At 42.7% G+C, this 16,378-nt stretch overlaps 1 protein-coding gene across 4 annotated transcripts in view; it reads left to right on the forward strand.

Annotated features, from left to right (window-relative positions):
• Positions 1-827: 827 nt before the first annotated feature.
• Positions 828-16,378, forward strand: part of tcf7 (transcription factor 7) — a 68,229-nt gene continuing 52,678 nt past the window's right edge. For all 4 annotated transcript variants that reach the window (XM_080014153.1, XM_080014152.1, XM_080014155.1 and 1 more), the window contains exons 1-3: positions 828-1,024; positions 1,723-1,792; positions 2,973-3,082. In XM_080014153.1, the coding sequence (XP_079870279.1) occupies positions 842-1,024; positions 1,723-1,792; positions 2,973-3,082 (363 nt within the window). In that variant the 5' untranslated portion in view covers positions 828-841. The remainder of the gene's footprint in view (positions 1,025-1,722; positions 1,793-2,972; positions 3,083-16,378) is intronic.

Raw genomic sequence — 16,378 nt, forward strand, 5'->3', positions numbered from 1 at the left:
AATAAACACATAAACAAACAAACAAACAAATAAATAAATATATACACACAGACATTTATCATGTTGTATATGTTCTGTTCTCAAGTCTGTCCTTCAGAATGCATTTCATTTGTAACTTGGTTTAAACAGAGGTAAATCCCACCGATAAATAAATAAATAAATAAATAAATCACATAAATAAATAAATATGGGTCGAAATGAATAAATATATAAATGACAAAAGAAAAACCAAAGGGGGGGGGGGGGGGGGGGGAAGTAAATAAAAAAATAAAAGAAAGAAACATCCAACTTTACCCGGGACGAGGCGTCAGAGCGGAGAACAAGGGGAGGAGGGAGGAGGGAGGAGGGAGGGGGGGGCCTGTCCCTTTAAGAGCGGCAGCCTCCGCTCACACAACCGTACAACCCCCAACAAGTCACCGCAGCTGTCAATCACCCGCGCGGCCGCCTTTGATGTCGCGGCTCTTCTCCTCCGCCCCGGAGCTCAAATGCGCCGCTCGCCGCCGAGAGGAACACTCCTGCTCCGCCCGCCGAGCGCGGAGAAAACTTTCCCTGCGCGCCGCTCCTCCGCCGCCCCGTCCCCGCCGGCCGAGCCGACGCTTCACGCCAGGTTCCCCCCGTCTCTTCTCCGGCACGTCAGAGGACCGCCGCGGCTGATCGCGCCCTCCCTCCCGCCCTCCTTCCCTCCCTCCCTCCCCAAGTTTTTCCTCCTTTTTTCCCTTCTCCTCCTTTTTATTCACACTTTCTTTATTTGAGCGTCCGTCCTATTTGTTTTTTTTGTTGTTTTTCTTCAAACAAAAAACAACAACAACAAACAAACAAACAAAAAACAAAGCGAAACAAAATGCCTCAGCTGAGCAGCGGCGGCGGGGACGACCTGGGGGCCAACGACGAGATGATCGCGTTCCAGGACGAGGGCGAGCAGGAGGAGAAGGCGCGGGAGAGCGCGCTCACCGAGCGCGACCTGGCCGACCTCAAGTCGTCGCTCGTGCACGAGTCGGAAACGCACCAAAGTTCGCACGCGGGGGTAGGTCGCGGCGGAAAAGTTGCTGTTGCTGCTGTTGTTGCTGTTGTTGCTGTTGTTGCTGTTGTTGCCGCTGCCGCCGCTGCCGTTTAGTTTTTGTTGTTGAGCTGTGGGCTCTCAGCGCGTATTGTAACGGCGCTATAACGGCGCTGTCATAAGTTCCGACTTAACCCATTCGTTATCACCCGTGCCCGTACGAGTAGATCCCAGATGCGCGTTGTTCCCCGCGTGCAGGGATATCCCCGAATGTCCCCATAAATGTGAATATTGATATTTGGACGGTCGTACGGCTTTCGTGCTGCCGCGTATCCCCGTCACAACCTCTTTTGCATTTGTTTGTCTTTATCTGGTGCATAGAGAACACTTTGTGTGTTCTCTCTCTCTCTCTCTCTCTCTCTCTCTCTATATATATATATAAAAATTTTTTTTAATATATATATATATATATATACATATAAAAGGGTAAAAATATATTTAAAAAAAAAAAATATATATATATTCTGTTCAGCTTTTTTAGGCTTTCAAGCGTTCTGTCATTCTTTTTTTTTCTTTTTTTTTAATGCTTCCCGTCTGTTTGCGCCGCGACGCACCGACTGTCACAGAGGCAAACTCCATGTACATGTGAATCGAACGCCTGCTGGCCCAGCAGACGGGCTCTGGTTCCGATTCTAAGCCACGCGTGTTGTGGCGTCCACTTGCAGGCGGTCAGGCGGGGACACGAGACGGAACCGAGGGGCTACGCCGAGAAACACAGGGATCATCTGGACGGAGGTGGGTGCCTGAAAAGTTCAAGCTCTATTTATTTGGCTTTGTATTTATTTGTAATTTATTTTTGGGGAGTTGTATTTTGTGCACTGCAAACTGACTATTCATATATACAGTATATATATTAAAAAGTGCTGTAATGCAGCTTGTAGTCACATCACTAATGATTGTTTGTGTTGTGTGTAAATAGGTTATGAAAGCACCAATAGTCACCCCCCCAACATTTCAGCAAATTATTGATATTGAGGTATTTGTAAAAAAAAAAATGGTGATGGTGAATGATTCATTTGTTAACATCACCCTGCTGCCCTATGGCATAACTGATGATTTACCCAATTCAAATGATAACTTTGTGCGCTGTAGTCACAACATGTTTAAAATAACAAGTTTAAAGTGCTAAACTGATGGGGGGGGGGGGGGGGGTTCGGAGAGAAGGGTCGAGAGTGGACTTTAATTTCTTTCCTGAGGAGTTGGAGTTAACATCATGACAGCATACACAAGTAACGTTATGGGAATCAAGATCGAATAATAATATGTGATTTACCCTCCTGAACCCGAAAGTTTAAGCAAACTCACACACAGGCTCCAGGAGAGAGTGCTTGTGAGGACAGGTGATTGTTGCTACACTTCCACCTCATGTAAAAAAAAAAAAAAAAAAAATTTGCCCCGCTCTTCCACTCGTTAACATTACTCGTAACTTTTGGATTTCTCGCAACTCTTTATTTTTGTTTTAATTTAGGGTGTTTATTACAATTCTTAAAGGCACTAAGAATCAATGTATTCATTCAAAAATTAAAGCTAAACAAAATCAAACCTCAATTAATCACAGCTATTGACGTTTAGTTTTTCTCTAAGGTGATCTACATGCTTTTTCCCTTTTATCATGCCTGTCAAAACGCAACGTATAAAATGTAGAAACTATTTTTTTCATCATAACACTCTAAAACCTACCAAGATCTTAATATCAGTGTTAAATTCAGCTCCCCACCATTTTATTTTTGGTCTTTTCTCCTCTAAAGTATTATTGATAGTGACAATAATAATAATAATAATAATAATAATAATAATAATAATAATAATAGCAACAATAACAATATAATAATAATTATTAATATTAATAACAATAATAATAACAATAAAAATAATATAATAACCTGTTTAATTTGTTCCTGTGTATGACTTCCAGTGTCGAAGCAGCAGCAAGATGGCGGCATGTACAAGACGCCGTCGTACCCGGGTTACCCCTTCGTGATGCTGCCGGAAACCTACCTGCCCAGCAGCTCCATGTCTCCATCTGTAAGTCCAGTCACCACCTCATACAGTGGTCATCGCATACGCAGTCAAAAATGCAAAATCTGTTTCCTGTCCGGGAGAGTGGTTTCGTTTTCGTTATGTTTTTGCTGTTGTTGCCGTGTGTGTATACCGCTCTCACAGAAGCAACCCTCAGCATCAGTCCTGATAGAGGCGATTATGAAGCAGAAAACCTGGATCTGGGTGATCCCGTTTAGCATATCAACACTCCTCTTGCTTGCGGGGTTCCAGGGCTAAAATCCTTCACACCCAGCAGGGTGTTTCGGCAGATTTCAACCCCCCCGACCCCTCCCCCAGCACCAGAGCTATGTGGTCAGGGCTGGTTTCCATTGGGGTTAGGGTTCGGGGACCTTTCCCAACGTCACAACTCTTTTTGAACTCCTAGGCGACCTCTGACAATGCTGGATCCGTCCCCACATTTTGGGTTCTACTCAAATTATTAGGGCTTCCCTCTCCTAAATTGTTGTTCCGGATTTATTTTGGTCTTTTGGAAGAGGAAATACAACTTTTGCGTGATTTTTTTTCTTTTTCTTTTTGATAGTTTTTCTTTTGACGTTTCAAGGTAACTTTAGACGTCTGATGCAAATTCTTTGCCCGTTCCAAATTTCCACAAAGTGGGTAGGGTTGTATTTCGCTGCATATAGCACTGGCTGACTGGGATTAGATTGACACACGGAAAATTTCAAAACCCTTTGAATTCAACTTGTAAACCGCAGATACCAGCCCCTCCACCCGAAGGCGCTTTGACATCGTGTACGACATTATGGAATACAAAAACAAAAAAAACCGAAAACATGTTGATGGCTGAGGGAGGCATGCCTGATGATCACATGTGGGCTGAGTGCAAGGAGGGATCTGATCCCAGGTCAGCGGAGGGCTCGGCACACATGAGGCCCCGGAGACACGAGGACTAAGCCCAAGACAGGCTGCTGAGAATTTTAGTGAAGAACGAGTGCCCTCTCGGTTCATAAACTGCAGTTCCTCTGTTGAAAACGGATTGGTTGTAATGCTGGTTAATTGATATTAACGTCTGGACATTTACACACCAAGAGATTGACCAAAGCTGACTCCAAAAGAGTGAGGGGAATGATGAGGGGGACGAGCGACAGAAGAGCCTTATTGATATTTGACAAAGCACACGGCGTGGGCAACACTTCTCAGCGTGGGCGGCCTGCATCTCTTATCTCTTTTATCTCTACGGACAACTTAGTCCAAACCAGGATGATTAACTGTGCTTTTCTCCCAGTGCCAGTAAATTGGAGCGATTTTTAAGCATAATACCCTTATGACCCTCAAAAAGGGGACATCTGCGTAATGGGATTTATTTTATGGACTCCCGGCTGAGTTTGGTGAACATCGTGAAACACAACGGGTGATTGTTTTGTAGGTATGTATGTAGGCTAATCCAATATGTAGAGGGACCACTTGGGAGTGTGTTGCTCATGCTATTTAAGGGACACTATAGTTATTTGTGATGCTCGGACATTAAATATAAAAATAAAATGTCCTGGTTTACTTCACTTTTATCACAGCCGACAGATCTTATCAGATTTTTTTCCAAACACTATTATACCGTTATGATTTTTAGGAAGAAATATGGGGGCCACATCTGTTTGTGCATGTGTGTTTGCAGAAGTTCTACCTCAGAGTTTTCTTTGAGGATTTAAGGTTGAGATTGTGATTAGGATTAAGAAGGTTAATTCACAAAAACAAAATTTGATGATAGCATGCTGAGCCTCACCGATCACCTGTTGCATGAGAGGGGAAACATGTATTTTCCTTTTGCTTCACCTCAGCGGTCTATATACTTCACACAACATAACACAACACATACACACACACCCACACACACACACACACACACACAAACACACACACACACATGCACACACATCCGGCATCGTGTGCCACAAACACAATGAGCAAGTATAAAGGTATGTCTAGCTTAGCTATCGTGTCTCCACTTCTGTCATCATCATCCTACCAACACTTGTAGGGTTTTTCTTCCTTTGTCTTGTCTTATCTTATCTTGTCTTGTCTTGTCTTGTCTTGTCTTCCCTTGTCTTGTTTTCCCTTGTCCTTTCTTCCCTTGTCTTCCCTTGTCTTCCCTTGTCTTCCCTTGTCTTCCCTTGTCCCGTCTTCCCTTCCCTTGTCTTGTCTTGTCTTGTCTTGTCTTTCCTTGTCTTGTCTTGTCTTCCCTTGTCTTCCCTTGTCTTCCCTTGTCCCGTCTTCCCTTGTCTTGTCTTCCCTTGTCTTGTCTTTCCTTGTCTTGTCTTGTCTTGTCTTCCCTTGTCTTCCCTTGTCCTGTCTTCCCTTGTCTTGTCTTGTCTTCCCTTGTCTTCCCTTGTCCTGTCCTCCCTTGTCTTGTCTTTCCTTGTCTTGTCTTCCCTTGTCTTGTCTTGTCTTGTCTTCCCTTGTCTTGTTTTCCCTTGTCCTTTCTTCCCTTGTCTTGTCCTGTCTTCCCTTGTCTTGTCTTCCCTTGTCTTGTCTTGTCTTTCCTTGTCTTGTCTTGTCTTGTCTTTCCTTGTCTTGTCTTGTCTTCCCTTGTCTTCCCTTGTCTTCCCTTGTCCCGTCTTCCCTTGTCTTGTCTTCCCTTGTCTTGTCTTTCCTTGTCTTGTCTTGTCTTGTCTTCCCTTGTCTTCCCTTGTCCTGTCTTCCCTTGTCTTGTCTTGTCTTCCCTTGTCTTCCCTTGTCCTGTCCTCCCTTGTCTTGTCTTTCCTTGTCTTGTCTTCCCTTGTCTTGTCTTGTCTTGTCTTCCCTTGTCTTGTCTTGTCTTCCCTTGTCTTGTCTTGTCTTTCCTAGTCTTGTCTTGTCTGCCCTTGTCTTCCCTTGTCTTGTCTTGTGTTGTCTTGTCTTTCCTTGTCTTTTCTTGTCTGCCCTTGTCTTGTCTTGTCTTGTCTTGTCTTGTCTTGTCTTGTCTTCCCTTGTCTTGTCTTGTCTTGTTTTTCCTTGTCTTGTCTTGTCTTGTTTTTCCTTGTCTTGTATTGTCTTGTTTTTCCTTGTCTTGTCTTGTCTTCCCTTGTATTGTCTTGTTTTTCCTTGTCTTGTCTTGTCTGCCCTTGTCTTCCCTTGTCTTGACTTGTTTTTCCTTGTCTTGTCTTGTCTGCCCTTGTCTTGTCTTGTCTTATATTGTCTTCTCTTCTCTTCGGTCTGTGTAAAGTTTTCAGTTACAACCCAGGAGTCCAGGCCACAAAGATCCTCAGAGATTGTAATTCTGTGGTAGGGTTAGGGGTTAGGGTTTGTGTAAGTGTGTGTGTGTATGTGTGTGTATGCATGTAAGGAGTACGGGAGGGGTCACAAGATAAAGAGCATTTTCTTTACCTGTGTGTCCCGGAGACTCCACACAATACTCACTTGTTGCAGCTTCCCTTGTAATTAGCCCTGCGGCAGCAAGGCGGTACACACATTTCTGGACCATCTTCCTGCCACTTGAAAGGTATGAGGTGGAGATGAATACATGTGTGTGTGTGGTGGTTAAGAAGAAGGGAGAATGAGGCTGCAATGGACAGAAAAGAAGGGGAATCAATCTAGGGCAAGCACAGGTTTTTCAAGACGGAAGGAGAGAGGGAGGAAGCACACGCGATAAAAGTTTGTGTGTGGGGGTGTTTATAAAGCTGGATTTACACAGACTCCAAAAACGCAGCTCGGTCTGAACTGCCTCCTGAAAATTGAAAATAAAAAAATGCGGTCTCTGTAAAAATGCAAAGTGCATAGATTGAGATAGAGATAGATTTATTGACTAGTGGATATTAGACACTAGTTAACATTAATAAATTCAGGATTTTATACGCGCAACTTACTTAGTTTTAAACCCAGTTCCAATAACTCCAATAACCAATAATGCTTGTTGTAGCATCGACGACTTGCGGTCATAGTGTCGGCTCCAAAGTTAATCGCAAGAGTCGGACACAGAACACACTTCTGATCATTTGTTGTCGTTATACCGATTCGTTCTTTTTGGGGGGGCTTTTTTAGGACAAGACAGTGCATGTGCGTTACATCTCTCTGTCTGTGTCCACATCTTATATGTCACATCTGTCTCCTTTAATGCTCATCTCCCTGACCTCAAGACCACTAAGCGAGCATTGCCGGTAATCCAATTTCCTTGGCTTAATAGGGGTTAACTTTGTTGTGACTTTTCAATTGTCTAGTTGTTTTTAAATTGTTTTTTTCAAATTCAATTGTTTATCTAGTGATGGTTTGTGCTCTTGACTCCTACAAAAGAGTTACTGAGGCCTTTTTCTTGTGGAGGAGATTCTCAATGTCCTTCCATGGAATCTGCCGTCTTGGGGATGGATTGTGCAAAGAAAAGAAACTAATGAAATGATAAATCAAAGCTTTTTGTTCTGAAAAGATTTGCATATCTTGCACTCCAACTGGATAAACCTCGCTAACGAGATTGTCAAATTAAGTTGTATACGACCACTTATTGTTGTGGTATTAACATAAGCAACTCGCCAAAAATAATCTCGCATTTGAAAAATGACAATAAAAACCTCACTCTGCCCTAATCCAAGTGGTAATACGGCATTGCGGCGGCTTCTTCTTTTATTAACGTAGACATCAGTGGTCCTCTCAGACTGAGACGTCCGAGAAGGAGATTTGTGCTATTCCCTGTTCCCAGACGGCTTGTGGCTTCAGAATTAAGCTTTATCTTTGATAACCGCTGGATGTTTACATGGAATTGTTCTCTCAGATTAGGCTCTACGAGCTTGTAGTATTAGTTTTGACATGTTTTTTGTGTGTGTGTGTGTGTGTAGTATGTTTTGTGAGCGCATGTATGTGTGGATTGTGTATGCCTCAAGGGTTGGTTAGTATATGTGTTTCTGAGCGGGTTTGAAGGGCTGTGTATGTGTAAAGCTTTAGATCAAAACCATACATGTTTATGTTCAGTGTAAGTCGCTTTGGATAAAAGCGTCTGCTGAACGACTAAATGTTTAAATGTGATTTAAATGTGTTTAATGTATCACCACGAGAGGCCATCACTGCCGTCTCGAGGCGACGAGCCTCTGGTGACGCTGCTGAAATATTCCTTGCTGAGTCCGTGTGTTGCAATCTGTGTGTTTTACTGAAAGGAATTTCCTCCTAAAAAAGAGTGGAGGAGAGCAGCATGAGAATCAATGAATGGAGATGAAGGGAGTAAAGGGAGGAGAAAAAAAGAGTCAGAAAAGGAAAGGGGACAGCATTCAGTAAAGGCTCTGTTTTAAGAAAGCAGTCTTATATGCATATTATCATGCTGTACAAGCAGAGTTTATACCAGGGTTTAGTTTCGGTTGGTAAAAGTGCATATCAAAGTATATTTTCTTCTCATAAATTAAATACAACATGCTTTAAAAGTGGTAAGACACTGGGCTTGTGACTATTGCATTGAGTTAACTGTAATGCAATTCTTAATTAACTTAGCTACTTCCTTGGTCGTCAGTATTTTATAAATCATGATGAATTGAATGCCATAGTAGAGAATAATTACTTTGCTTCAGTTCCGTAATGCAAAAATATTATCGAATGAAAGGGAAGCGTACGCCAACACGTTCTTATTGGTCTATCGGTGATGTTGCCTGAGTTAACACACTGCAATATAATCAGAAACCACCAAAACAAACCATTCACTTCCGGTATCAACGACAGAGCCAAAATACACATCTTGGCACATATTTCTACCAGCACACCGTTTAAACTGTCTGCATATAGTTACACCTATTTGGAAGTCGCTGTATTATGGCTTTTTTTCTATTCGATTTATACCAGTACCCATGTTTTTTATATTTTATTTATGATAGACGTGTCTGAAAAAGTTTCTTGAAACACATCAGCATGATGTTTTATTCATGATTTATGAACAATTATGAAGCTGTGAATGGAGTAAAAATGTGTTGTTTCACTGCTCAGAGGCTGAAGGAGACAAAATATCAGATTTCGGATTTCGGGCCGCATGCAAATGTCTGGAACCACCAGAGAGGCTGCGAAACTGTCTGTGATGTGGAAGCTGTGGTTGAACGAAGACGTCAACAAAAAGACATCATCATTCTCCTCCTTATTCCCTCACTCACTCACTCGATGAATTCATGGATCGACCAATCACAGCGTGCGGTTTCAACGCGGATGTACAAGAGTCCATTTCAAGCTCAATGTTCGACCGCATGCTTACTTCAGTCCTAGGACAGACCCCGACCGTTGTCGCGCAGCGCAGCCCGAGACGAGTGAATTGAGTCATTTTGGGGGAATTCCTGCTGATCTTTTGCTTTACAAAGTGATTCATACATTGATGGCGTGGCGAAGATTGTGGTGGTAAAACTTTTGAAAGGGACATCTAATGACTTTCCCTAAATTGTAATTTGTTGTTTTTTATAATGCCCCTGTTTTAACTGTTCAGAAAGAAGTGCAGGCAAAGAAAAGACAGACACACACACCTGCACACACACAACATATAAAGAAAATTGTCATCTCAATGGGAATTACCTGGCTAACTAAAGGTTTAATAAATATTTTTTTTAACTACTAATAGCATAGATTCAATCTTATAGATTGGTTCTCAACGTGGGGTCCGGGCATCCCCAGGGGTCTTTCAAGAGGTTCCACTGGGGTCCTCAGCAAAATGATTAATAGCTAGACAATAATTTAATTTACAAGACATCAGTAGCGTGAGAGAACATTAATGATTGTTTGGATCCTACTTTCACGGTTATCTCTCTAACTAGAGTATATAGACAAGGTAGTGTATGCAGGTTTGGACTAAATCATATTTAACAATAAAGGTCTCATTTTCAGATTGGGGGTCCCAGAGACTTGGGGTCTGTGGTCTAATGTGTGTCAAGTTGAGGGTCCTTGATGTGAAACACATTGAGAATCACTGTTACAGAGGATGGGAAATATGTTTCTTCCTCATCTGCCATTGTGTTGCAGTGTTGACAAATGGATGGAGGGGGTGGGGGACTTTTTGGGGTTGGGCGGGGTGGAGGTCTTGTTCGGGGTGGGGTGCTAGTCCCTACGTAAACATCGGCATCGGTGGCGGCTTAGGCCCCTTTTTCCTAATCCCTCTGACCCGCCTCCCAGCCATCCCTCGGGAGGCTGCTTCGAGGCTGTGCCAGGTGGCCCTCCTCCTCTGACGGGCCACGATAAGAAGCTGGCCTGCAGGAGTTAAGAGGCCGTAAAGGAAAAACCAAAAGAAAAGAGAAAAACAGAAAAAAAACGCTTTGAATTAACACAGTACATGCCTCCGTATGTAACTGTATGTTAAGTTTCAGTACAAACCACTTTTTCACTTAAACTTGAACTTTTATCACGGTACTTTTTTTTCATTTAATGATGGTACTGAATCCAGTCAACTTTTACTTACTCAGTTTGTTTTTGGGTCATTGGAACATAATGACTAAGGGTATTTTTCTCCATTATATATTTCTGCCCCAACTCTGTTTGATGTTGCTGGGCAGAGGTAAACTATCAATCCAAGTCCAAAGAGGAATTAGAAACCACTAAAGATGCCGCTGCAGGGTTTGCATGCGATAGGACACTGTGACTGTGGAATGGGGGGGAGAACCGAGGAGAGAGAGAGAGAGAGAAATAGAGAGAGCGAAAGGGAGGAGAGAGAGGCAGACTCTCAAGACGCCATTGTTGCTGGGTGTGTAAGTGCCAGATTATCATTGGGAAAGTGGGGGATTACAGTTCTGTAAGTGTAAGATTATTGCGGACAAAGTAGGGGATTAATGTAGTGCAAGTGTGGGATCACAGAGTAAAATAGGTCCTATGAGCCAAACATGAAAAGAGAAGTTGTCAAATGTGTGTGTGTGTGTGTGTGTGTGTGTGTGTGTGTGTGTGTGTGTGTGTGTGTGTGTGTGTGTGTGTGTGTGTGTGTGTGTGTGTGTGTGTGTGTGTGTGTGTGTGTGTGTGTGTGTGTGTGTGTGTGTGTGTGTGTTGTAACAGTGCAAGGCCTCCTGGTTCTCGTTGCATATGGATAAGCTTTTCGTGTAATCTTCCGATTCTCTTGGTATTTGTTCCAGAATGCATCAGCGGGACCTTAAAATCCATTGCTATGTGCACTACATGCCAGGGTTACATCATCATTGTCTTCAATTCAGTTTTACAAATACAAGGCCTTAAAAGTCACTAAAGACTCTCAAAATTTGAATTTGTGAGGACGTCATTATTTCATGTACATAATTTCACTACATAGTAATTGTCACAAGAATTGAATATTTAAAAAAAGTCCAGACCCGGAGTTGTTTATCATAGAGGGCTGTGGCTTATACTAGAGGGGTAGGGCCTATCACATGGGAGTCCGACTCTCCATAGAAATGAATGAGAGTTGTCGCTGTTTGCCGGTTTCATTCTAAAGGATTCATTCTAAAGGACTTTGTTACACTAATGTCTCTGTCGCAATGTAGCTTGAATGTTATTTTCCCTTGTAAGTCCCTTTGGATAAAAGCGTCTGCTAAATGACTAAATGTAATGTAAATGTAAAGGTGTATTTACGCAGAAGATACACACCTTGTTCTTTGTTGAGAAACAGTGAACTTGCCAATAAAACATCTAGGTTTGACTGGAAGAAAAGTGAGGTTAAAGCGATAAATATCGGTATATCAGTTATGCGATAAAAGAAGCAAGATAAACGCGGAAGCATACTTGAAAAGTCAAACTTATTGACCAAAAAGACATGTCTGACACACTGATATGATTTCTTTCAGTGTTTTCGGTGCAAGCCCCGGAGGAAAACTTTGCTGTTGTCTTTTTCTCACTCTGAATGCTCCCCTTGTCGACAACTGGTCCAAATGCCCTTGCGTCATGGCAGGGGACGGACTTCAACCTCCTTTTCCGGGTCACTCTCATTTAGGGGTCAACATCCTTTTTATTTTTTCTATCTTTAAATACACCAAAGCCACAGCCGACTCCTCTCGCTGTCGCATTCGAGCCTCTTTCACCGCCGCCATTGTTGTTTTGCTGTTTTTTTGTATTCAGCAAATTTGTTTTCAGGAAATTTGTGCCACGGAATCACTCTGAGCCCCCTAGTGGCATGGAATGGCATGTCAAAAAAAGTAAACTGGGTTCTTATTGGGTATTCTGACAACAGTATTCTGGCTCATGTACTTCCGGTGGTTCTTGCGTATGTTGTCTAATGTCTCTTAAAGTGTGCCTCCACCTTCAGAGTGCGATAAAGCGGTTGTAGCAGTGGAGGGGGGAGGCGTATTAGAGAGAGAGACAGAAAGCAGGTGGTGGTGGTGGTGGTGGTGGTGGTGGGTGGGAAGAGGTGGCGGTCGGGGGAGGGGTAGCCGATTAAAATACAAATGCCGATGAGATGGCCCTCGTCCCCCCCTCGCAGCTTTGAAGTGGCGGCCCTCAGAGGCGCCTGAAGAAAAAAAGCTGCTTGGAGGAGACGGAAACATTTAAAAGAATATCAGACGAAAAAGGGAGAGAAAAATAAACCCTGTCGGATTGCCCCGGAGGTGTTTATACCTATAATTATTTATCCACTTATTCCCCTTTTTTTTGCCGGTACAGAGGGAAAGAAAGATGGATGGATGGGGGGATTGGAGAGGAGTAAAAGGCAGGTGTTGGCAGAGGAAGTCTGGCGTGTTTTGACTGATGTAATATTTGATCTGTGCCGTTCTTCTCTCTGCCGGGGCGCAGGTTAACGAGCCCGTAAGCACGCATGTACAGACACGCACGCACACACACACACACACACACACACACACACACACACACACACACACACACACACACACACACACACACACACACACACACACACACACACACACACACACACACACACACACACACACAAACAGATGTTCCTCATTAGAAAAGGTGTTTAAACAGAATTGAAATAATTGGTGAAAAATAATTTTCAAACATATCTTCCTGTACATACGTACACAGACACAGACACACATACACAACACACATTCATTTTCACAGGCTTTTCCAGACACACATTACACGTATTAACATTTTAAGGTCACGAGTTTTGTTCATTTTCATCTCCAAGCTTTGTGGAATTATTTGATCGGTCGTCCAAAACGTTTGCTCAAACACATTTGGAAACTAGCAAGGTTACAGAAAACACACATACACACATACACACATACACACACACACACACACACACACACACACACACACACACACACACACACACACACACACACACATACACACAGAAACACAAAGCTAATCAAGCAGTTTGTGTTTGTTCTGTGTTGCTTTAGAAGGTTAGATCCATCAGTAACAGTCCTAGCAGCCCGCTGGAGCACTCACTTAATAAGTAGAGAATGAGCGGAATGAATGACGGGAAGAAAGGATCGGAGCATTGTGGGCATTGTTCACATCTCACACCACCCTATCAACTATCCCTGTATGTAGAGGAACGCACTCGGTAGCTAAATCTGATTCTCATTCTGTGAGAAAGTGAAGTTGCGAGTGAAGAGTTGCGGTTTACCATCTTGAAAATGCCCAGGACATGCTCAGGCCAAACACGCTTCCTTTCCTCTCCCCCATTGCTCCGACTCTCCGTCCATCTGTAGCTTATCTTGTAATCTATACAGCTGTCCGTGTCTCGCCATGACTCGCCCTCCGAATGGATACAACTCCTTTAAGAATGGAGTTTCAGGGGGATTTATCCATCTGAGGAGGAAGATCCGACCTTGCACACTTGAATCATCTTGGTCGTAATCAAATTCACTGTTCGGGAATTCCCATCATAGATCCCCCTGCAGTTGCAAGCGATCAAACACCCCACTCTGTCGCCCTGTTGACAGTTTTTTTCTACCCAACATGGGAAAACCTTGGAAAATATATAAATACGCATCTTAAATGTGACCAAAAGGGCGTTCATGGAAGGAACAGTCACCCAAAACAATTGTTTGACTTTCCCGCTACAATTGCAAAAACTCTTGCCTCTTTGGAAGGTCACGTTGTTTTCAATTTTCACGACCAGAACACAAGTTGACAACCTTTGCTGTACAAAAACTTGTTTCAACTCCAGGTGGCATAGTCACTCAAATTCCAGCGTTTTGTTATTTGTGTCTAAACCCTCACAGTTCAGAATGGTATGAAATACTATAAAAATGGATTTTCACAGTACTTATGGTTTCCAAGAAGGCATGCCACTACATTTAAAAGGACGCTCTAAAACTAACAAGAATGGCAAGACGCCTGCAGCACCTTTTCACCTTGAGTCTATAACCTTGCAAAACGCCAATATTTCGATTTTCCCTGTCGTAGTACAAAAGGGGGCTTCACTTTTGTGTCATGTGAAAGGAAATAAGGCCAAGTTTAATTTGCTTTGTCCCTATTAAATATTAGATATTAAGAGTTTTAACCCCCAGTCTACTCCCCTGGAATTTAGTTGGGATTTACATTTACTGGCGATATACATACACTCACGCAATCACACAGATCACACTCACAGCGAGTGAATGAGAAAATGAGTGAGTGAGTGAGTGAGTGAAGTGTTTGGTTTGGTTCCTAGGTGAGAGATCCTCAGCCACAGACAAGGTGTGACTCTGAACAGATCTCTATTGTCTGGTCCAGGACCAAGCCTTCAACAGCACAGTGAGCGCCCTAGTCAGGGTGGGGGATGGGTTCCAGTCATACAGCATCACACACTCATTCCTAGTATAAAAAAAATGCTAAAAATTAAAGCCTGAGGATTATTCATATTCATGTTCTTCATGGAGAGGGATGGAGGGTGTAAATATCTGTGGTGTCAGAGTAAAATGGCCGCTCCTCCACACGCTCAGATGGCTGGAGCAGATCTTAGCTCAGGGACGTGTGAAGTGGTCAATCACTGGAAACAATTGTGACTTTTTCTTAGGAGGAAGCCAGTGAAATGTTACAAGAGAGCGCATAACAAACTTTCTCACACACACACACACACACACACACACACACACACACACACACACACACACACACACACACACACACACAAACACACACACACAAGTGACACTTCTGTTCTTTCAATTATAAGTAGCTCTACCGTCACACCACTACTTTTGCTCTGGTAAGCTGCCTCGTATAATCGCAGTCCCGCTTTGGTGTGAAAGCATCAGATTTCGCACAGATGTAGGTTTATATGTTATGAAAAAATATATATAGATATGGAGGCACCCCCTAGGGCCAAATAAGATAACATAATATTATACTTTATTAATCCCCATAAGGGAAATTCAGGCGTCATAGCAGCCAAAAATCAGCGCAGTCAAAAAAGAGGTACAGATTAAAATGAGATAAGAAGTAACACATACAGTACAGTACACAAGTTAACATAAAGCAACCAAATAAGGAACCAACCAATAGGCGCCAAATTGGCTTGAACAGGTTTTATGAGTCTTGATAATATAATCAAATCAAAGGGATGTTCAGGCTGGTTAGGTCAGATCTTAGAACATCACTTACACTTCTCACTCACATTTCTTTTATAAAAGGATGATTTTTAAAAGCTTTTAATCTGAGAAAATCACAAAATCAAAATACAAGGGTTTAAGTGTGTATTCAATAGCACACCCGGGTGTGTGACAGCTCTAAATACAGTTGTGTTACAAATTTGCGGCATATTTATGAGGTGTGACCGATCCGATTCAGTATCGGTATCGGCTGCCGATACTGACATCATTCATTCATCGAATATCCGGCCAATGTCGCTGATCCACGTGCTGATCCAAATTCTATTCCATAGCTTGCGCTGGACCATGAACCCACCGTCTTATTTTGATAATTGAATGGCTGATTTTAATTGAATGCCTCTTTGAGTATTCAACTCGGCAAATTATTAACTTGTAAAGGGCAATGTGCAAATTGGAACTGACAGTTGAAGTTGGGAAACCGTCATTGATTGAAGCAGCTATTCAGCTGTGTTGGTCCTCAAAATAAGATGTCATAATTCCGGCGTATATAATATGCGCCGCCATAGGGCTACTGGGAGTTGTAGTTCTATTCGTGCAGCGCCACACTGAAGCCAATAACCAGATGAGGATTAAAAACGACACAGATACGTCCTTCGGCTTCGGCTTGCTGGTTGCGTCCTGTTTCAAACCAAAGTAATCCTACGTCAACGTCACTGGCATATGGGAACAGGCAAGACCTGTAAACAAATACAAGTAAACAGGGGAACTGCGGTTTTTCTGGATAAAAAGCACTATAATTTTTACATTTCTTAACCAATTTCACTGAGTCATTTTTATATTCAAGGGTTTATGATCTACCTAGAAGAGAAAAATAGTTTTGAAAAAATAAGTTGTTTTTTTTACGTTGACGTACGATCCAAAGGTCCAGATCCAG

Source organism: Zeus faber (assembly GCF_960531495.2).
Source record: "Zeus faber genome assembly, chromosome: 14".
In the NCBI taxonomy this organism is placed as follows: domain Eukaryota; kingdom Metazoa; phylum Chordata; class Actinopteri; order Zeiformes; family Zeidae; genus Zeus; species Zeus faber.